Raw genomic sequence first — 22,832 nt, 5'->3', positions numbered from 1 at the left:
CTGAAACTTCACACACACACTCTAGGGACGTCAGAGTTGCATTTTACATCTTATAAAAAGACAATCGGCAACTTTATCTGCCTTGATATTAAGATAATTTTAGGTCCAGCTCCCTCTTTTAAAACAGCACAGGTCATACACAAAGCACGCGGCGTGTAACTCATCAGGCATTCAAAGCAGTGTTAACAGATGATCTCCTGGAAGCAAAACTTAGAGCGGGTTCTCGAGGGGATATCTCAATAATGGAGAGCAGTTTTGGTCAGATGGCAAGTGTGAAGCTTAATTGTGGAGTGTAGCAAAAAATAGACCTCAAGATTTACCCATGATCCTCTCTGCCTCCTTGCTCTGTGTCTGACATGACATTATAGGCTATGTGTTGTACTGCTAAAACACACATATTTTAAGTTTCTAAGTACCAACTGGGGGCGGCACTGTGGCTCAGTGGTTAGCACTGTGGCCTAGTGGCAAGAAGGTCACTGTTTTGAGAACCAGCTGGGTCAGTTGGTATTTCTGTGTTGACTTTGGCATGGGTTTCCTTCGGGTGCTCTGGTTTCCCTCATCGTCCAAAGACATGTGTTCTAGTGCAATTGAATAAACTAAGTTGTCCGAAATGTATGTGAGTGAGAGTGTATGGATGTTTCCTAGTACTTTGATGCAGCTGGAAGGGCATCTGCTGCGTAAAACATATGCTGGAGAAATTGGCTGTAGCCTACATTATGCTGTGGCGACCCTTGATAAATGAATCAACTAAAGCTGCGGTCACACTGGACTTTTCTTCACATACACTTCCATTCATACGCACGCAAATGCATCAGACCGGAAACGCAGGGTCATGCATCAAATTTTGCAGGTTGGTATGGTGCAAAATTCAAGCTTGGTGAACTCTGACCTGTGAAATCGCATCACTTGACTTGCCATCACTTGAGCACTGGCAAGAGCTTTCATTTGAGTTATAACTTGTACATGTGTCATATATGAACCATATGAAAATCATGAAAATAAACCAATGTTCAATACCCAGCTCAGGTATCCAAAATACTGTGTATTCAAGTGTAAATAACTTAAAATAACCAAAGTGATGCATATGTATATAAAATATAGATTCTACACTTTCAAACGAAACCACTTAAGGGGGTCTGGTGCAATGCTAGCCCTTTAAATCTTAAAGTTAAAGTCGATGGTGACACGGACCCGGTACCAGGTCTGCAGACTTTAACTGATTTTAAGATTTTTTAAATTTGTCAGAGATGACCAAATCATGGTGTAAATTGCACAAAGAGTTGGCCTTAAAACAAAGTGAAGATAATCTGCTGAAGTTCAAACTTGTCCTCAGAATGGAGGGGAAAGTGCGCAAAATTGTAAGATCATTAGCGATTAGATTACACATCTGGAAAAGAGGCATACACATTTACAGGGATATACCTGTTAAAATGTATTATTCTTCTGGATTTTGACATTCTTCGAAACATCACAGAAAGCATGAGCAGATAAGTAAGCAATAGGGAAGGTTCTGAAGGTAAAAGCGGACTTGGTCTTGTGACAGAACTCAGCTTAGGTAAACTGCATGGCTATGATGGAAGTGGAAATTCAGGCTGGTCTTCTAGCAGGGTTAACGCTCTTAGCTCAGGCTAATATTATGAATGAAAGAACATCCCTGATTCTTTCCCTTAGATCCATGCAAAACAAACCACAAATACATGACATCCACCTCATGGATCTTCATCCTATGATTCCTTCAAATCCTTTTATGATGTGTTTAATGATTCGACTCTTTGTCTCTCGCCTGGCTCTTGTGCTTTATTTCGTGCAAATGTGAGCTGACATTGAGCAGGCATGAAGAACGCTAGCTCGCGATAGAGCTGCACAGCTGTTTAGAGGTTTGCAGGCGCATGTGTGTGTGTGGCTGACTTCATAGACTGGCTGCAGAGAGCTTTCATGGTGTGGGGATTGGGTTCCCAGCTCTAAAAAAAAAGTTGGAGATTTGAAGGGTCACTGTGTTGCTTACACAATGGGGGCGTGAGGTTTACCGAATGCCATCGGCAGCCAATGAGCCTGAGCCTCGCAAGGAAACGGGAAATGGAAAGGACACTGGACAAGGTAAGCTAATTTAGCCCTGGGGAAAATACATCAGAGTAACACTCAGCAAAACAGGTGCCATGTTTCAGCATACACATGTTAGTGCTTTACACCACACTTCAGGGATAAAGGGGCATCAGAAACAGCAAACACGCAATATTCACACACTCAATCTATTTAGGTTTTATAATGACTGACTCCTATATTTTTAGGATTTGTGCCTCAGTTTTGAAATATTGAGAGGAAGAGTTTGAAATACACTCACCAGCCACTTTGGGTTTATCTTTATGAGTTAATTCTTCATAGCATCGATGCAACAAGGTGCTGGAAACCTTCCATAGAGCTTTTTGTCCATATTGACATGACTGCATCCTGGACATGCTGCTGATTTGTCGGCCGCACATCCAGAATCTCCTGTTCCAGTACATCGCAAAAGGTGCAGGGACTGTGAGTGAAGGAGTGAATAGCTAGCACTCTCTTCCACCCTTAAAGGGTCACGAAACACCAGAACACATGTTTTGAGCTGTTGACAGTGGTATATGTGTCCCACACTGCTAAAAACGCTATTAGGACACAGATGTCACTAAAAATTGAAAATTGGTTGTTTTTGCGTTATTTTGAGCAAATTGGTACTTCCAGTTTGAAACGAATTTTTGAAGCTGCGTCACGGCCATGAGATCTTAGCGTGTATTTCAGCGTGCAGACTGGGCGTCTGTGCCAGAGTGTCTCGTATTACGTCTCTGAGTGTGCTGCATTCATTCATGAGTATGGCTTGGTTCAAACCAATCAGCACGCACCATTATGTATGCGCTGCAACTTCATTAATATGCATGCCAGCTTTTTTTAAACTGTACCTGAAACAGTGTTCAGACGGCAGAGAGACGACACACGTCGTGTTGCCAAAAGTTGAGGGAAAAGAATAAGAATTGTTTGGAGATACGAGTCGCCAGTGTTGCTTTCGTAATGTGACGGTTTTGTTTGAATTTTCTCTCTATGAGACGCTGCTAGACTCACGTGTGCATCTGTAGAGGCGACTCGCGGCAGAAATGCGTTTGCTTGGAACATTTTTTACTTTAGAGAATTTCTCATCAATGGTGAGATCCGGACTCGCTGCTCGTCTCCTTTAATAAAGACGCAGCTCCAGTATGTGTTGATTATCCTGTCTACAGATTCGGTAAGTGTGTGCGATCAGCGCCATTTCTTTGTTCATTCAGATGGCAAAGTTATAATTGGTATGGTCAGCTGTACTCTTTAATTGTTTAAAGGCAGACCTTAGTCAAAATTATTTCTAAGATCTTAGTTTACAGTACGTTAATATCACTACAATATTGAAAGATCCGCTGTAAATGCTGCTCTCTGTGTGTAAACACGTGAACACTAGCAAACTTTTGCCGACCGTCGTGTTGAATTTTCGTCGTATTTTACAGAGAAATGCAGAGGCTTTTTTTCTCCAATACGACGTGCGGTATCAAACATTTCACCGTCATTAAACGCACTGTCTTTCTCCCCTGTGTGTGTGTGTGTGTTTGTATTTCCTCTGTCCTCAGCGCGTGCCCAAATGGCAACTCCCATTTTTATTCAAACCCTGCCCATTTTCCCACCCCCGACACTCCCACCCAAACAGCTAGACACACCCACTTTCCTGGCTTTTTTCAAACTAGTGGTGTGAAAACATCCTGCTGAAACATGGCCCTTTAATACTGAGGCTCAGGTGAGTCGATTGAGCAATGCTCCAAACCCCCAACTGCTAGCCCCAACCGTGAGTGTCTGCTAAATGTAAATGTAGGAGGCCTTAAGGCCAAATTATACTTCTGCATCAATTGATTGCTGTATCTCTCAGCAAATCCCCTGCACGTAGCTTGTGCCGTTGTGAGAATGTATACTTCCACATTATGCATTCTGCCCATGCTGCTTTGCAAAAACCTTCCGAAACACTTGCAGGCAGTGGAATTCCTACGTTCCACTGTGTCAGCTTTGTTTGCCATCCCTTGAGTTATTGCCAGATATGTGTGCAACACTACTGTAACAGTAATTCAAACTTCAATCATAAAATGAACACAAAACAAATAGCATAACTGGAGTTCTTTCCAGGGACTCAGGACGTACTATATCAGGGGTCTCAAACTCGCGGCCCGCGGGCCATTTGTGGCCCTCAGTGTAATATTTTGTGGCCCGCGCCGACCGCTGTACACTGACAGAATCAGCGGAGTGGGGAGAGAGAGCGCTCCCCGCTCTGCTGATTCTATCCGTACACAGCGGTCACTGGCATTCCCCGCCCGCCGTGTAAACAAAGGGGCGGGGATGCCGCTGACGTCACCACGCACCCCGCCCCTTTGTTAGACGCTGTGATGGGCGGGAAGTGAGGAGGGAACTCGCGTCGGCCAGAACCAAGGTAAGCTGTTCCCGCCCCTGCCTGCCACTTAGCTACCTATCTGCAGCCTGCCACCTACCTAGCTACAGCCTGCATCTTATATATATTATAGGTAGATACAGACTGGTACAGACTGATGTGACTGGAGTGGGGTGTGGGTGTTTTATTTATACATATATACGCCTTTTTTTTAGGTGAGGGCAGGCACGTGCACACATAAGGCTCAACCTGTGCAGAGCACATGCCCTTTTTAGTCTTGGATAGAAAGTGCCCTTCCAAAATGATCGAAAGTGCCCCCACGACGCGGCACACCTTCGGTCCCGCCCTTCAGTAGGCGCGCGACAACACCGCTCTTGAGTATGCGCGCGACAACACAGCTGATCAGTACGCGCGCGATAACACCGCTCTTCAGTACGCTCGCATCCACTCTGCAGATCTGCACCAATTCCCCCCACAAACCCCCCCCGCTCTTCCAAAAATGTATCCTGCACATGCCCTTTGGACGGTCTCTGCACGGGCCTGGGTGAGGGAATGGAAGTTTTGAGTGAGTTCCCCCAAGCCATACTGAGGGTCTCAACTGCTTCCGCTCTAAAGCCAAATGTGGTTCAGATTTGTGAGAAGAAGCGCTGTCAAGTCTCTGGCAGCAAGAAGTAGGCAAAAGATGCCATGTTCAGAAGAACTGTTCATAATCTTCACTCAATGTTCTATTAATGTCCAGGACACTTCATGTTCAGAAGAAATAATTAAAACTGTTAATAATGACATTTGAGGACTTTATTTTGTGAAATCCCTTATGCGGCCCAGCCTCACCCAGACTTTGCCTCCTGCGGCCCCCAGGTAAATTGAGTTTGAGACCCCTGCACTATATACTCTCCTTATCTGCCTCAATTTGCTCCCCCTCACTCAGCACTACCTACACTTGTCTACTACCAAGCCGACCAATCAGAGATTTTTGTTATGTGTAGTTAAATTGTTTGAAAGGTGCGTGTCAAGGTATGCAACTGCACAAAAGCTATGCCGGGTCTACCGCTTGCACTTGACGCAGAAGTAGAAACTGACCTTAAAGTGTGCCAAGAAAATGTCCCAGACACCATTACACCAAAAATAGATGGACCATTAATACAAGGCAGGATGTTCAGGTTGTTAACACCAAATTCTGACCCCGCCATTGAATGTTGCAGCAGAAATGAAGACTCATCAGACCAGCAACCTTTCCCGATCTTCTGATTTGTTGAGATTGTGTGAATTGTAGCCTTAACTTTGAGGTTTTTAATGAGAGAAGTGTCACCAATTGCTTTTCTTTTTCCTCTGTTTTTGTAGCTCATCTGCTTCAAGGTTACTTGTGTTGATGTTCTTCTGCATTCGTTTATCAGTGTTGATGGTCTTCTGCATTTGTTTATCAAGTGTTTTTTTTGGACTCTTAACATTCTTGGCCTCTGGAAGTCAAACCACAGCAAGGTATTTTTACCCACAGAACTGTCTTTCACTGAATATTTACTCTTTTTCTGATCACTCCTTGTGATCTTACCCAGCAGGCACACAACATCGTAAGACATTATTAGGTTCGATTTAGATTATGATGTCAACTGACCAAATTTCAGTGTCTAGCCAAACTCTAAGGACAACGTTATTTTTACGTCCAATAATGACGTCAAATTACGTTGATATTTGGTTGATTTTAGGTTGTGTTGGAAAGTGACCAAAATCCAAAGTCTAATAGATGCCAGTGGTAGCGTCCACACAACGTTAAGGTGTAACATGATTAGAAGTTAATATTTGCTTGATCTTAGGTTGGACATTGGACATTGACGACTGCCTGACGTTAGATTCTGAAGTCAACCTGAACTACCATTAATACAAGGCAGGATGTTCAGGTTGTTCGCACCAAATTCCGACCCTTCCACTAAATGTTGCAGCAGAAATCAAGACTCATCAGACCAGCAACCTTTCCCGATCTTCTGATTTGTTGAAATTGTGTGAATTGTAGCCCTTAACTTTCAGTTTTTAATTGAGAGAAGTGAATTTTCAGTGCTCTTCTTCTTTTCCTTCTGTTTTTGTAGCTCATTTGCTTCAAGGTTTCTTGTCTTGATGTTTTTCTGCAGACATTTGTTTTTTGGATTCTGGTCATTCTTGGCCTCCGGAACTCAGACATTAACAAGGTATTTTCACACACTAAATTTTGGTTGGACATTGATGCCAGCCTGATGTTGGATTCTGACGTCAACCCCATTTTCATTTTCAAACAAAATCCAACGTCCCTACAACGTTGGGATACAACGTCAATATGACGCCATGTTGATGTCCTGTGCCTGCAGGGTAGACATCCTAGTACATCAGCAGCCTTTAAAATACTCAGACAGGACTGACAAACCTTGTGAGTAATGGTATGAGCTGTTACTCTTCACACACAAAATGTCATTCAGAATAAATATTATGCACGCATAATCATATATTGTCAGGTTTTAGAGCACATCTACTCAGAACAACTGTAATCCACAACTGGACTGAACATCTTTGAATGTAAAATGAGCTTTACATTCATCTGAAACTATACATGTCTTCCATTCGGAAGATGAATTTGATATTCAGCCTGGGTGAAGGTTAGACAAGTCAACTACCCACATGAGCTCATTGCGTAACACAGATATCGTCTTCAGATGGATGATCGCCTGTTCCAGACGCCTCCCTCTTCCCTCAGCGGGTGTTCCCATCCAGAGCTTTTCGAGGAACGTCGAAGGTTATTAAGTAAGAGAGAAAGATAGAAACAGGTCACCATCTCTTGCTTAGAAGATAATTGACCAAAATTGAAAATGACATCAAATAATGTAGAATTAAATCTTTTTTTAAAGTGAAAATTATGTCACATCCCTGAACCAACCTTAAATATACAAGTTCACACAAAACTAATTTTCATGAGTTACACGAAATAAGTCTTTAAGGAAACAAATACATGTTGCCACTTTTTTTTTTGCATTTCAATTCATGTGCATAAAATTTTTTGAGGATTGTATGCGTTATATATATATATATATATATATATATATATATATATATATATATATATATATATATATATATATATATATGAAGTCAGAATTATTAGCCGCCGTTAAATTTTTTTCCCCCAATTTATGTTTAACTGAGAGATTTTTTTTCAACACATTTCTTAACATAATAGTTTTAATAACGCATCTCTAATAAATGATTTATTTTAACTTTGTCATGATGACAGTAAATAATATTTTTAATTAGGCAGGTCATTGTATAACGATGGTTTGTTCTGTAGACAATTGAAAAAAAATAGCTTAAAGGGGCTAATAATTTTGTCATTAAAATGGTATTTAAAAAACTAAAAACTGCTTTTATTCTAGCCAAAATAAAACAAATAAGACTTTCTCCAGAAGAAAAAACATTATCAGACATACTGTGAAAATTTCCTTGCTCTGTTAAACATCATTTGGGAAATATTTAGAAAAGAAAAAAAATCAAAAGGGGGTTAATAATTCTGACTTCAAATGTATACATGTCCTACATTTTCTGCTAATGTATAGAATGTATAATACTCTTCGAAACAAATGTCCATTAGCGTCTGCAAAAATCGAACCAAAATTGTAGCTGAGATATATTAAAACAGATCTCCATGCTGCAGTCCTGAGTTGCACGATAGTAAATCTAAGTCATTTGAGAGAAACATTTGGCAAGCTTGTTAGCTGTTGCATAAGTGTATTAGTCTGCTTACCATATAAATTTCATGCTAACTAGATTACACAGCTCTGATGTAACATTAAAAGTACATAATTAGTAATTACAATGAAGTAAAAAATGAATAATATATACAATACCTACATACATTTGAAGTCAAAATTATTTTCCCTACTATGAATTATTTGTTCTTTTATAAATATTTCCCAAATGGTGAAGCAAGAGCAATACTGAGAGTTTTTCACAGTGTGAAAACCAGCTTGACCAGTCTAGCCAGGCTGGGAGTCCAGCCAAAACCAGCTATGTCCAGCCTAAACCAGGCTGGTCAAGCTGGTTTTAGCTGGATTTAGCTGGTCATTTTCCAGCCTGACCAGCTAAGACCCAGCTGGAAATGGCAGGAAACCAGCCTGGAAATGGTCAAAACCCCTCTAAAACCAGCCTGGTCAACCAGCTAAAACCAGCCAACCAGCCTAGGCTGGTTTAAGCTGGATTTTTCAGCAGGGACGCGCAAAATGCTCAATTCGCGACACGCCATTCCCACGTATCGTGCCATTCGCACCGCGCCATTCACGCAATTCACGTCATTCGTGCCGCAGGGTGTCTATTCGTGCGTTTGCATTGACTTAACATGTAAATCACTCGCGCTTGACACGCATTCCACGTCTGGTGTGAACGCAGCATAAGGCTACGTATTCAGAATAAGCCTGGGTTACTTATTACCATAGCTTTAACCTAATAAACCTAGGCATTGTTTACACTAATGCGTTTTAGTTTGAAAACGCATAAGTTTTGCCACGGTTACGCCATCCGTCCACACTACGCCAAAGTTTTCGAGCACCAAAAACGGAGCATTTAGGAAACGCTGGAGAGCCCGTTTTCATTCTGAAGCGCTGCTGCTCGTCTCAGTGTGGATGGGGGAAAACGGAGACATCTGAAAACGGAGGCGGGGCTGCTGAGATTCGCTACCTGATTGGAGCTTTTGTGTCATTGCGTATCCTTCCCTGATTCGTCAAGTCCCTATCACATGACTATAACACATGGCTTTAACGCTACCGGAAGACACCAGACCAGCCTTCACTGTAAACAACAACATGGACACAGAAATGGGAGCGCTGTTTGCACTATTGTCTGTTTTAGGCGCCATTGTGCAGTTATTCATTTGTTACGTTTAGTAACAACTCAACCTCGTCGTCTGTCCACAATAATACCTCTCCTGCTTTCTTTGCCATCGCGTTCATTGTTCAACCGGCGTTTGTTAACAAACAATAGCAAAATGCCGAGCGAGACACATGCTTCCTGTTTACTAGAACGCGCATGCCCAGAGTGCGCGAATGGTCACGTGATGTACGTTTTTGGTAGCGTAGTGTGGACGGAGATGTGTTCAGAAACGCTAGTGTGAACGCGGATCGTTTTTGATCTAAAACGCCGTTTTCAAACTAAAACGCACTAGTGTAAACGGGGCCCTAGTTTAAATTGTATTTTAAGCTGAATACTAGCATGTTGAAAAATATCCAGTGAGATATTATGTACTGTCATCGTGGCAGAGATAAAATTATCTTAATTCACTTTATTAAAGTAACTAAACACGTTAGTTAATTTCTTTTTAAGCAAATTAATGTGAAAGTATGTCTTATGTTATGTTTTTGCATTTTTTAAGCGTGAATTAGACTTCAAGAGTGTAATGTATATCTTCTTTACCCTACACCGGCTATTTTTTGAGCTTCAAATGTAATGCATTAGAGCGCTCAACGTTGCGCATGAAGGAAAGAGGAGCTTCTTGTCACAAGTGTGAGATATTCATAAAGTAGTGTTCTGCGCTGGCCGCATAAGGCAAAGTGAAAGACAACATATTCCCAGAATACATTTCACAGGGGTCAGCGTGCCAATTTTAGCATCGCAGCTAACGGAAGGCCTGGAATTCTGTGCTACGTCGAGTCGGGGCTCATGTTATGACCGGGTGAGAGCATGAGAGGGACACTTTAAGGCAGTAAAACTGAGGTACATGACGTTCCCCCACCCTAAAATAAGCTCATGTCTGAAGCGTGGTGAAAAACCCAGTGTCCACACCTTCACAAAGCCCTGTGACATTCACCATTGAAGATCTGTTCAGCTAAAATGGTGCCCCATCGTAGGGTTCACTTGATTTCATAATGGCGCTCACTGTGGGTGGCATCGCTACCGAAAGCACACAATGACATATGATTGATGGGGAGTCGTACTGAAAAGGCTGAGCGTCACATTGAAACCCTCAAGCAGCCTGGCACCTTGCAAGGACACCAGAAGTGTCATCATGTTATGACATGACCTGCACAGTAATCTAATATTGATCTACAGTCAGTTGCTTTTTTTAAAACATTTGAACTATTACAATCCAAAAAATGTTAAAATCTACCCCCAAAAATCTAGAGAAGGACCCCAATGACAACGTGCATGTAATGATTTTGGAAAATGAAATATTTAATTCATAATATATTGCCGAATTAAACAACTAGAGTAAATAGAGAAGTAAAACATTATTATCCAACACTTCAGTCTTAAAAACATTATATTAAAGCAAAAATAGCAGAGTTGCGATGCGGTGGCGCAGTAGATAGTGCTGTTGCCTCACAGCAAGAAGGCCACTGGTTTGAGCCTCGGCTGAGTCAGTTGGCATTTCTGTGTGGAGTTTGCATGTTCTTCCTGCGTTCGTGTGGGTTTCTTCTCCAGTCAAAAGACGTGGTAGAGGTGAATTGGGTAGGCTAAATTGTCTGTAATGTAATAGTCTGAATGAGTGTGTATGGATGTTTCCCAGAGATGGGTTGCAGCTGGAAGGGCATCCGATGCATAAAATACATGCTGGATAAGTTGGCGGTTTATTCTGCTGTGGCGACCCCAGATTAATAAAGGGACTAAGCCGAGAAGAAAATGAATGAATGAATGACTGAAAAATAGCTGAGGTCCTAAAACAAAACCATGGTGTACACCAAGTAAGAAAAAATCACATTCTGCCACAGAAATGAGTGGATTTTTGGGTTTATGACAAGAAAAGCTGATCAAAATCGTTCAACCTCTTCTTGAATATTTCTTAAACTACATTAAACTACTATACCAAAAAGTTATCAGCGGCTTTTAGTTCTGAAATGTGTTGATGGGCACTTTTTGAGGGGCTCTGCTTTAGAATAATTGCTTTTCCCCAAGTGGTCCTGTGTTGAAGGATTTGCAGGTTAAAGCCAGGACAGTCGGCATCGAGATGTTGGTGAGATAGTTGGTTTAATGTGTTCCTCACAACAGAACAAACATCAAAGTAAAAGGACAAAAATAATGAATAGACTTTAAATAAAATGAATCCTGAAGTTCAGCATTTCAGTCTCAGGTTGTTTATACAACATTAAACATTATGCTGTGTTCACACCAGACGCGGAACGCACGGATAAATCGCGTTATTCGCGCGTAATTAGTCATGTAAACATTTGAGGTTACTTGCTTCATTCGCGTGTCAAATTCACTACAAAACAGACGCGGATTCGCGTGATGGGCAGAGCTTCTGTCTAAAGGGCTAACATGGATTTTATGAAGAAAATAACAGTGTTTATGTGCTTTATGAAGGATGATAAACAGCGTCGATACGTTTAGAGCTGTGTTTGAGTCCACTAGATTTTTTCAGAGGTGCATCCAGTTCTGTGAGCTCATAAACTCCTCCAGAAACTGAACCTGGCTGATGGAGGTTTTCAGCGGTGCTTCTGACTGAGCCAAGCCCAGTTTGATGAACTTCTTGTCGGTGTCTCCAGGGTGATTCCCCCTGGGACACCGACAACAAGCGATACGCCACAATCACGCCCCCACAAGAGCAAGCTCCTGATTGGTTAACGCGGCGCGAATGTCCGCTGAAGTTAAGAATTTCAAACGCGAGTGATTCGCGTGAAACGCGCATTAAGCGCATCAAACGCGCAAAACGCTCAATTCGCGCCACGCCATGCGCACCGCTCAATTCTCGACATTCGCGCGTTTGCATTGACTTAACATGTAAATCACTTGCGCTTGACGCACATACCGCGTCTGGTGTGAACGCAGCATTACAGTTCAAAACCTTCAAAATTAAAAACCTTTAAAAACATAAAAAAAACTATTTAGATCAAACAACCGAAAGGTAACATTTATAGTATAATTAAAAGAGCAGAGGTCCTAAAACAGAACCTGTATACACTCTCAGAAATAAAGGTACGCAAGTTGTCACTTTGGTGGTACCTTTTCAAAAGGTACACATTTGTTCTTGAAAGATCCATATTGGTACCTTAAAAGTATATATTAGTACCTAAAAATATTAAGAGGAACACTTTTGTACATTTTAGGTACAAATATGTACCCTTAGGGTATTAATATGGACCTTTTAGGTACAAGTGTTTACCTTTCAAAAAGGTATTACCCCAGTGACAAGTCTTACCTTTATTTCTGAGAGTGTACCATAAAAAATGCCTTGTTCTTTGCAACCCAGGTTCATTTTAATTACGTACCCTTATATACATTTCTGGAGAGCGCCAAATACATCCCAGGAGCATCCACCAGAGGCTGCTGTGTACGCTTTTTGAGATCACAAATTTCTGCTCTTCTTGCATAAATCCACCAGAGGCCGCTGTCGACTGACTGACTGACTGATCAACTGACCCACCGTCCTCCTTCCCTAAACCCAACTGATAGTGTTTTCAAAAGCAATCAAAAGCACTATTTACTGGTCTATTTTATGTTTTGGCTTTTGGCTTACCTGCTTCTTGCGACTGTTCTTCGCTGGACTCAAAACCCGTCATAACTGTCAACGGCACGTCACGTCAATTTGTAACAGGTAACAGTGGAAAAGCCATTCATATGGAGGCGAGCGTGCATACTGTCATACTGCATACTGTCCTGTAACGTTTGACTTAAAGACGAAATACAGCTTCTAGCTACTTAATTCACGATCTCCAGAAATGTATATAGAGGTACAGTTTCAGAATGAGCCTATGCTGGTACTTTTAATGACAGCATTCACATTTCAGTCTCAGAATGTTTACAACATTAATCAGCGCAGTTCAAAACCTTAAAAAATAAAAACCTTAAAAAAAAAATTCGAAAGGTTTTTAAACTCATCAGATATTCTTGCAATAATGTTACAGCAGCTTTTCCTAAAAACATTTCAAACAGATATGCAGAGGCTTCAGATCCTAACAGGACATTTTTGAACGGCTTATGTTTTAAAGACTTCCTTTTTCCAGCGGCTCAGTGACTCCCTGAAAGAAGAGATGTCTTTCCTGTTCCTCGCAGTCCTTAGAAAAACGACGCCAATGAGGAAAGAACAAAGCAGAACCACAAAAGACTTGATCTGATGCTCAGATTTTAATCTAGACACACAATCATCACAAAACAGCAAACAATCCAATATGAAAAATGTTCAGCATGAGCTTGGTAACGGAAAATCAGCTTCTGTTGGTGGAAAAGCTGAATAAATTATGTGTCATGGGTCTCCTGTTCACTGTTGTTGAGTTGCACATACTCCAGAGCCGCCTGCTGAGAGACAAAAATAAGCTTCACTCAGTAGTTTGCAGAATCATGGTCTAAACAATCATTTATTATTATCATATTTACTAATTAATGAAGAACTTGCAGATAATAAAGTTGAATGTATTATAGTAAGAAAATATAATATTTGTTGCGATGAGTTTTTTTAACTGTTTTTGAAAGTGCTCTTCCAAGTTGCAATTATTTGATAAAACAATAAAAGCAATCATTTATTTTTTTTTCAGCTTCGTCCCTTTATTAATCTGAATGGCAACAGTAACTCAAATTAGCACTCGCTACAACCGAGGTCTGCAGAAGAGCATCTCTGAACACACAACATGTCCAACCTTGAGGCGGATGGGCTACAGCAGCAGAAGACCAAACCGGGTGCAGCTTCTGTCACTAAGTACAGGAAACTGAGGCCTCGTTTACACTAGAGCGTTTTAGTTTGAAAATGGCGTTTTAGATCAAAAACGACCCGCGTCCACATTAGCGTTTCACCTAGCGTTTCTGAACATATCTCCGTCCACACTACGCCATCAAAAACGTATATCACGTGACCATTCACGCACTCTGGGCATGCGCGTTCTAGTATAAACAGGAAGCATGTGTCTCGCTCGGCATTTGGTTATTGTTAGTCAACAAACGCCGGTTGAAAAATGAACGCGATGGCAAAGAAAGCAAGAGAGGTATTTTTGTGGACAGACGACGAGGTCGAGTTTTTACTAAACGTAACAAATGAATAACTGCACAATGTTACGAGTAGTGTAGGCTTTTGTGTGGTGTTTCTCTCTCGCTCTCTTTCTCGCTCTAAGTATTCGCAGGTGCAGCAGATTACGTTGGGACGGATAATGATTGGCACTTGGATTAGCGGCGGCTATAAAAACCTGCAGAGAACATGGGTTCGATGGCGTCCCGCTCTCTTTTGATTGCCCGTTTGTGCTCAGTGGAGACTAGCGATCAAATGAGTGTTTGCTTCTATCTCTTTGTGGCGTTATGTGAGATGCCGATGTGTTGTTGTTAATTTTTAACCGGCGACTGAAGCCCGGTTTTCTGTCTCCCTGTCGGGCTTGGAGCATGCAGGGAGGTTCGGTGCCTTATTTGTTGTTTTCGTTTTCTCCTGTGTTTGTTAGTAGGCAGGTAAGTTTTCTGTATTTTATTTTATTTGTTTTCTAGGGAAGTTTAATCTAATTTAGTTAGCTTGGTTTATTGTCATTTATTTTGGCTGAATCCCTCCTGATGTTATTTTTGCTCCTTATTTCTGTATATAAATCATATTTTCTTGTTAATTCTCAGTGGTTGTGTTTTTGGTATATATTTTGGGGAGAGAGAGCGTGGGGGCACAGGGGATTATATTTTTAATCCCTGTTATTTTGTTATGTTTTGGTTAAATCTCTTTTTTTGATTAAGGATTTTTAATTTAATTCGCAACAGCGCCTAAAACGGACAATAGTGCAAACAACGCTCCCATTTCTGTGTCCGTGTTGTTGTTTACAGTGAAGGCTGGTCTGCTGTCTTCCGGTAGCGTTAACGCCATGTGTTATTGTCATGTGATCGGGGCTTGACGAATAAGGGAAGGACACGCAATGACACAAAAGCTCCAATCAGGTAGCGAATCTCAGCAGCCCCGCCTCCGTTTACAGATGTCTCCGTTTTCCCCCATCCACACTGAGACGAGCAGCAGCGCTTCAGAATGAAAACGGCCTCTCCAGTGTTTCCAAAATGCTCCATTTTCAGCGTTTGAAAACTCCGGCGTAGTGTGGACAGATGGCGTAACTGTAGCAAACTGTTTTCAAACTGAAGCGCATTAGTGTAAACGGGGCCTGACGCTACAATTCACACAGGCTCACCAAAACTGGACAATAGAAGATTGGAGAAACGTTGCCTGCTCTGATGAGTCTCCATTACGGCTGACACATTCGGCTGGACGGGTCAGAATTTGGCGTCAACAACAAGAAAGCATGCATCCATCCAATCTTGTATCTATGGTTCAGGCTGGTGGTGGTGGTGTATTCGTGTGTGGGATATTTTCTTGGCACACTTTGGATCCATTAGTAGCATTTGAGCATCGTGTCAACGTCAGTATTGTTGCTGATCATGTCCATCCCTTTATGACCACAGTGTACCAATCTGCTGATGGCTTCCAGCAGGATAACACACCATGTCATAAAGCGGGAATCATCTCAGACTGGTTTCTTGAACATGACAATGAGTTCACTGTACTCAAGTGGCCTCCACAGTTACCAGACCTCAATCCAATAGAGACCACTGGAAGTGGAAACGCAAGCCTGATAAAGGTGACCCACTCATACTGCACCAATCCATTACTGTCATTTTACAATTAGGCTTATACAGTAATGCGAAGTTAGTAGGAGGAGTACAAAATTTGACATTTTTGCAAAGTGTGCTTAAATGTCATGAAAAAGTCAAAAGTTTAAAAAAATAAAATCTTTTAAAGGGATGGACAGATAAAATCTTGATTTTTTATGCAGTATAAACCAGGCTTTATAAAATTTACAAAATTAAATGAGATAAAAGTATGAGCTGCACTATTCTATTTAAGACTACAGATGTACGATTTAATGTACACTGTGCAATTTCTTCTGTGGTACCTATTACCTCCACAAGAGGGCCTCCTTGTGTCAAAACTATGCCTATATGTACAAACAGCACCTAGATGTGGAGTTATGTGTCTGTGTGTCAACTTACGCCCTCTGCCTGCTCCGGAACTCCTACAAAAACACAAAGGAACCAGCATTAAAACAGCTGGCAAAAAAAGGATCAATATTTAACAACAACAGCTCAAATTTCCTGAACCAACTCCATTTAGCAGGCAGTGCAGTGCCCGCCTCGGGCTTATCGCGTCAGTGCCATGCTAATGCGCTAGTAATCTGTTTCCCTCCAGATGCTGCTATTGTTTTGGCAATACGTGGGCACGCCAAAACCCATTCCTGCGTGACCCCTGCATTGTTTCGCATGCATACCTCAATGATTAGCAAGAGCTCTCGCTATTAATCAACTGGGGAACAGGGGGCTGCTGAGTGTTTATTCACGCTGAGGAAACAATAGCCGAAGTTTCTGCGAGGAACACGAGGCTCCAGGGCCCATTGTGAAAACAGGAAAGTCTTTCCTACCCGAACAGGAAACGTCCACCTTGCATCTCATGCTGGATGAAAAACACTTCACACATATGAACAATGCGTCCGCGTCTCTTTCAGTGTTGTCATGCTGTGTTTGTGTAGATCTGAACTCACCTGGTGTCGACACCTGGTCTTCTGTGTGCTGGATGATGTATTCATCCTCCGCGTTTTTCGGCATGGGAATTTCTGATGAAAAAAATTTATATAGACAAATATAATGTTTCTCGTTTTTAAATGTAGCAATATTGCAACATTCTAAAAAATATTGAAGCAATATTATTTAGGATGCAAATTTAAATTAGACCCTTCGCTAAGCCACATCCGAAAACTGCCGCAGACCAATCGTGGCTTAGCAACTTTAGCTATATGGATTATGCAAATCTGATACTTGGTATAGACAAATGCAATGTTTATATATAGGCAAATATAGACAAAACAATTTTTTTCATTTCTAAAAGTTTACAATATTTTTTCGAATGCATATTGAAATTAGACCCTCTGCTAAGCCACACCCGAAAACTTCCACAGACCAATCGTGGCTTAGCGACTGTAGCTATATGGATTGTGCAAATCAGATACTCGGTATAGACAAATACAATGTCTATATATAGACAAATACATTGTTTTTCATTTTTAAATGTAACAATATTGTTTAGGATGCAAATTGAAATGAGAACCTTCGCTAAGCCACATCCGAAAACCGCCACAGACCAATCGTGGCTTAGCGACTATAACTATATGGATTGTGCAAATCTGATATATAGGCAAGTACTGTGTTTTTCATTTGTAAATTTAACACTGTTTTTTAGAATGCAAATTGAAATTAGACCCTCGTTAAGCCACACCCAAAAACCATCACAGACTAATCATGGCTTAGCAACTGTAGCTGTATGGATTGTGCAAATCTGATACTCGGTAGACAAATACAATGTTTTTCCTTTTTAAATGTAACAAAATTGTTTAGGATGCAAATTGAAATTAGACCTTCGTTAAGCCACATACGAAAACCGCCACAGACCAATCGTGGCTTTGCAACTGTAGCTATATGGATTGTGCAAATCTGATATTCAATATAGATGAATACAATGCCTATATATAGACAAATACAAAGCTTTTCATTTTTAAATGTTTACAATATTTTTATAATGCAAATTGAAATTAGACCCTCGTTAAGCCACACCCAAAAACCATCACAGACTAATCATGGCTTAGCAACTGTAGCTATATGGATTGTGCAAATCTGATACTCGGTCGACAAATGCAATGTTTATATATAGACAAATAATTTTTTTTTCGTTTTTAAAATGTAACAATGTTTTTTAGAATCAAATTTAAATTAGACCCTTGTTAAGCCACACCCCAAAACCATCACAGACTAATCATGGCTTAGCAACTGTAGCTATATGGATTGTGCAAATCTTATACTCGGTATAGACAAATATAATGTCTATATATAGACAAATAAAACGTTTTAAATTTTTAAATGTAACAATGTTTTTTAGAATGCAAATTAAAAATGAGATCCTTCGCTATTTGCTAAGCCACATCCGAAAACTGCCACAGGCCAATTGTGGCTTAGCGACTGTAGCTACAGTATATAGACAAAAACTAAGTTTTTCATTTTTAAACGTAACAATATTTATTAGCATGCAAATTGTCCTCTCGCTGAGTCACACACCGAAAACTGCCACAGACCAATTGTGGCTTAGCGACTGCAGTGCAAACTTAATACTCTGTATAGACAAATACTATGTTTATATATAGACAAATACAAAGTTTTTCATTTTTAAATGTAACAATGTTTTTTATAATGCAAATTTAAATAAGACCCTTCGCTAAGACACACTAAAAAACTGCCACAGAATAATCATTGCTTAGCGACTTTAGCTATATGGATTCTGCAAATCTGATACTCTGTATAGACAAATACAATGTTTATATATAAACAAATACAAAGTTTTTAATTTTTAAATTTAACATTGCTTTTTAGAATGCAAATTTAAATTAGACCCTTCACTAAGCCACACCCTAAAACTGCCACAGACCAATCATGGGTTAGCGAATTTAGCTATATGGATTGTGCAAATCTGATATTCAGCATAGACAAATACAATGTTGATATATAGACAAAAACAATGTTTTTCATTTTTAAACGATACAATATTTTTTTTAGCTAAATATTTTATAAACATTTTAATGTTTGTATATATAAAAATATTTTTTATTTTTTTTACGTTTTCCATACTGTTCCAGCTTTTTCTGATTTGGGGTTGTATTTAAAATATAATTTAGAAAAAAAATATTTTGCGAGGCCTGATGTTTATGTAAACTTGCTCCTGGGATAGGACTACAGACGCCATGTAATGAGCGCAGCTAAGCTAAATATTGAACAATCTTTGTAAAGTTCCTTTTTTTCCCAAGTTCTCCATGATGACTTGCATTTAAACAGCCATTCAGATATTTAGACATGGCATCTTTTATATGCTCAAGTTCATTATTATAAATGTAGACCAATAGAGAGCAACACTCTTGCTTTTTCCATGCACGCCTAGAGCAAAAGAACAGGAATGCCGCAAGCGCATGTGACAAGAAAAAAATCAGCTTCACATTTTGAATTCATTATACACATTTCGGCAGAATAATAATCACCTTGGAGAAATGCCGAGCACACAAGCACTGTGGTGCTTTGTAGATAAACCATGTATCAGAGCTCAAGAAATTGGTGGAAGAAGTGGCGCATCATCTTTATTTTATGCAATGCAAATCACAGGAATACAATGGAATCCATCTATGCTGATTTAAGTTTGACAACTAGATTAGAGCGGTAGTTAAATCTAGCCTTTTACAATAAAGACAACTAGCAAAAATAATGCAATATATACCAAAACAACAGTCTGAGACAGTATTCAATGCTTTTGTGACCACTCTGTTAGATTACTGTAATGCACTGTATGCGCAAAAAGTGCTTCAGGAGTAGTTAATAATGTGTCGGTGCTCTTTGAATAAGAGATTCATAAAGATAAACAATGAAAACACAAGTCCAAGGCACTTGAAAAGTATTACACGGCTGTTATTTAAAAACAGCACCATCTTAATAAAATCTTTCAAATTTTTTCTCTTGCTTTTTTGATTGCCTTGGACTCACGGTTTTGTTGTTTAACAATAAACATGTATCCAATACTGCAATACCAAAGAAAATCAAGATCATGTGTCACGGTCACCAGCGATCCAGCCCGTGCTGGTATACACATGGATCGCTAAAGGACTACTAATCCATCATTTCATAGACTACAAAATCCAGTCATGCACCACACACACACAGCAGTTCCTAATCCTGACTGATTGCAAAGACACAGGATTGTCAAAGACTGATTACAAGGACTATAAAAGAGCACACACACACACACACACACAGTTGCTGAGTCTTGTTACCCGTTTCTGTAACATAACAACGCATTTTCCTTGCCTTGTCAAGCTGGTTTTAACCCTCACTTTGTTTTGTTTGTTTTATAGTTTATCCCTGTCTGCTGCCTGCCCTCTGACCACTCGCCTGTTATTTTGACTACAAATCTGGATTTGCCTGTATACATCTGTTAGCTCCTGTGTTGACCGTTGCTTGCCTGACCATTCTGCTAAAGAAACCTGGGTTTGGATCCGCACCCCTGTTGTCAGCTTCACTTCACATTACAGAATGCCATTCACTAATATTTTAAGTTGACTAAAATGGACCATAAAAGAGGCAAATCGCAAACAAATTAGCATCCACGAATGACAGAAGTTGTTTAGTAATGTGGAATTTTTTTGTACTTTTTAGTAGAAGTTTTATTTTAAAGGGTGGATTATCATTATTGTATTATATAAATCAGCTTTATTTATTAAATATATGCAAGCTGCAGGTCAGTGAGTACGTTTTCCATTGGGCTGTGAAGCAAAAATGAGGTCTGGCTTCTTCCAGCACAAGTTAAGTTCTGGGTATTTGTTTATGTTCATTTCCACTATCAGAAGTACCAAAATAGCTAACCTTATGGCCTATTTCCAGTGAGTGGTATGGTATGGTTCGGTACGCTTTTATGGCCACTGTCAAAAAGTACCAAAAACCGTACCACTTTTTGGGTACCCTTTGCAAAGGGTACCTAGCATAACAAAAGGATACCAAAAGGCCGAAACGCTGAACAGGTGATAAAGGAGACCCATACCGACCCGTACCATACTATACCACTCAGTGGAAAAGGGCCATTACTGCTGTGACACTTTTTGAGATCAAAAGGGTGGTATGGTACCAAAAAGGGTGGAGCTTGACTCGCTGCTTTTTACTGATTGGTTTACAGAGAACTAGCACTATTATATGCTACAGGTCATGAGAATGACACCACACGTGTTTTTTAAATACACAGTTAAAACATGACACCGAGAAAGAAGAACAGGATCTACTTCATGTCCTCCATTGTTGTTTACGGGATCGTTCACATGCCACGTCTAAATGTGTCAAAAGTTCCTCTCGTTTACAATTGAAATAATTAACTTCTGTGAGCAAAACATGTGATATTATTCTCTCATTTACTTTCCTCTGGCTTATTCCCTGCTTTATCAGGGGCTGCCACCATGGAATGAACCACCAATTACTCTGAAATATGTGTTATGCCTTCCTGAACGGAGAGTATACACTCTCTTACACATACACTCTCTCGTTCACACACACAAACACTCATACACTACAACCAATTTAGTTTACCCAAATCAACTATTGACCTCATTACTTGTGGATGAGTAGGCGCAGCTATTGGAATCTTTTAGGCTTGAAACATCCAATCTTATTCACCTCCATTAATTTATAGATGGTAAAAACAGCTCGTTAAGCTTGCAAACTGATGTTTTCTTATGATATTGTTCTAATTTTTAGGTATATTCATGAACACACTTGTTTGTAGAGCATAAATCCTAGTCATTTCTCCCATAGGTGACTCAGTTTGAAGTCCTAAAACAATCACAAAGACAAGCGCACCACCACCCACAGAATAAAGTCAATACCGCATGTCTTTGGACTGAGGGAACCAGCACACCCATGGAAACATATGCAAACATGGGGAGAACATGCAAGCAGTACCAAGTGTGGGTACTTTTGGCAGTCGAAAGACAAGCATTCCAGGGATTCATTGATCATTAATAATCTTTGAAGCGCTCACCTCTGCTGGGATCTGCTTGCTCTGGTTGAACCAGCTCAGACTCCTCATCGGTGTGATCGTCAGAATCTAGCGTGATTTAAAGCATCATTAGAATGACACACTTCACACAGACATCATCCTTTTGTTCATCATGATGATCCCTACCTGAACCAGATGCATTTTCGCTCCACACATTCCTGCCCATCACACAGGGAGTTCCTGAAAGGCACATACAAAACCAGTATTATAAGATGCATTTTTGTAGTATGATTTAAAGCGGACCTCTCATGCCCTTTTTACAAGATGTAAAATAAATCTTTCATTTCCTTAGAGTGTGGATATATAGGTTAAACTCAAAATACCAAACAAATAATGTTTTATGACTCTCTGAATCTGACCCTTTTAGGCTTTGATCTCTATTGGGATGTTTTGGTTGCTGTCGCTTTAAATTTAAATGAGATTGTGATCTCATTTAAGAGGGCGGAGCTAGAAAAGTGTGTCAGCAAAGTGGCAGATTCAAAACAAGACTAACTGCCTATGCTAATGAGAGATGGTGACTAGTGGGCGGGGCTTTTCCCTCTGATGACATCATACAAAGGGAGAACGTCAATCAAAGTGTTAATGCAGACTATTATTATCAAGCGCGATTATAACAAATAAAATGAAAGCATTTTACTTTTAGAAGCAGGTTATATTCACTGACCGTTGTCACGTGACTGTGTTTATACCTCTAATAAAAGTGATTTTTGCATAATAGGTGCCCTTTAACATAAATTGATCAATTATTTATCTTCTTCTTAATCAGTTAATTCATACACAAGTCTTTCTTACGCTGGGAACATTGCATTATTCGCTCTAGTTTACCCGTAGAAT

The 22,832-nt window shown here is 40.2% G+C and overlaps 2 protein-coding genes across 4 annotated transcripts in view; one reads left to right on the top strand and one right to left on the bottom strand.

The window, feature by feature from the left end:
- Positions 1 to 22,832, top strand: part of LOC147846122 (uncharacterized) — a 418,287-nt gene that overhangs the window by 199,003 nt on the left and 196,452 nt on the right. The gene's annotated exons all lie outside the window — the stretch shown is intronic.
- Positions 13,477 to 22,832, bottom strand: part of pecam1a (platelet and endothelial cell adhesion molecule 1a) — a 38,034-nt gene continuing 28,678 nt past the window's right edge. For 2 of the 3 annotated variants that reach the window (XM_087243110.1, XM_087243111.1), the window contains 5 exons: positions 22,125 to 22,178; positions 21,981 to 22,046; positions 16,912 to 16,983; positions 16,367 to 16,389; positions 13,477 to 13,666 (listed from right to left, as the gene is read on the bottom strand). In XM_087243110.1, the coding sequence (XP_087099236.1) occupies positions 13,607 to 13,666; positions 16,367 to 16,389; positions 16,912 to 16,983; positions 21,981 to 22,046; positions 22,125 to 22,178 (275 nt within the window). In that variant the 3' untranslated portion in view covers positions 13,477 to 13,606. 3 annotated transcript variants of the gene reach the window in all.

Source organism: Danio rerio, chromosome 3 (genome assembly GCF_052040795.2).
Source record: "Danio rerio strain M-AB ecotype USA chromosome 3, GRCz13ab, whole genome shotgun sequence".
In the NCBI taxonomy this organism is placed as follows: domain Eukaryota; kingdom Metazoa; phylum Chordata; class Actinopteri; order Cypriniformes; family Danionidae; genus Danio; species Danio rerio.
This window is presented reverse-complemented; position numbering and strand designations above follow the sequence as displayed.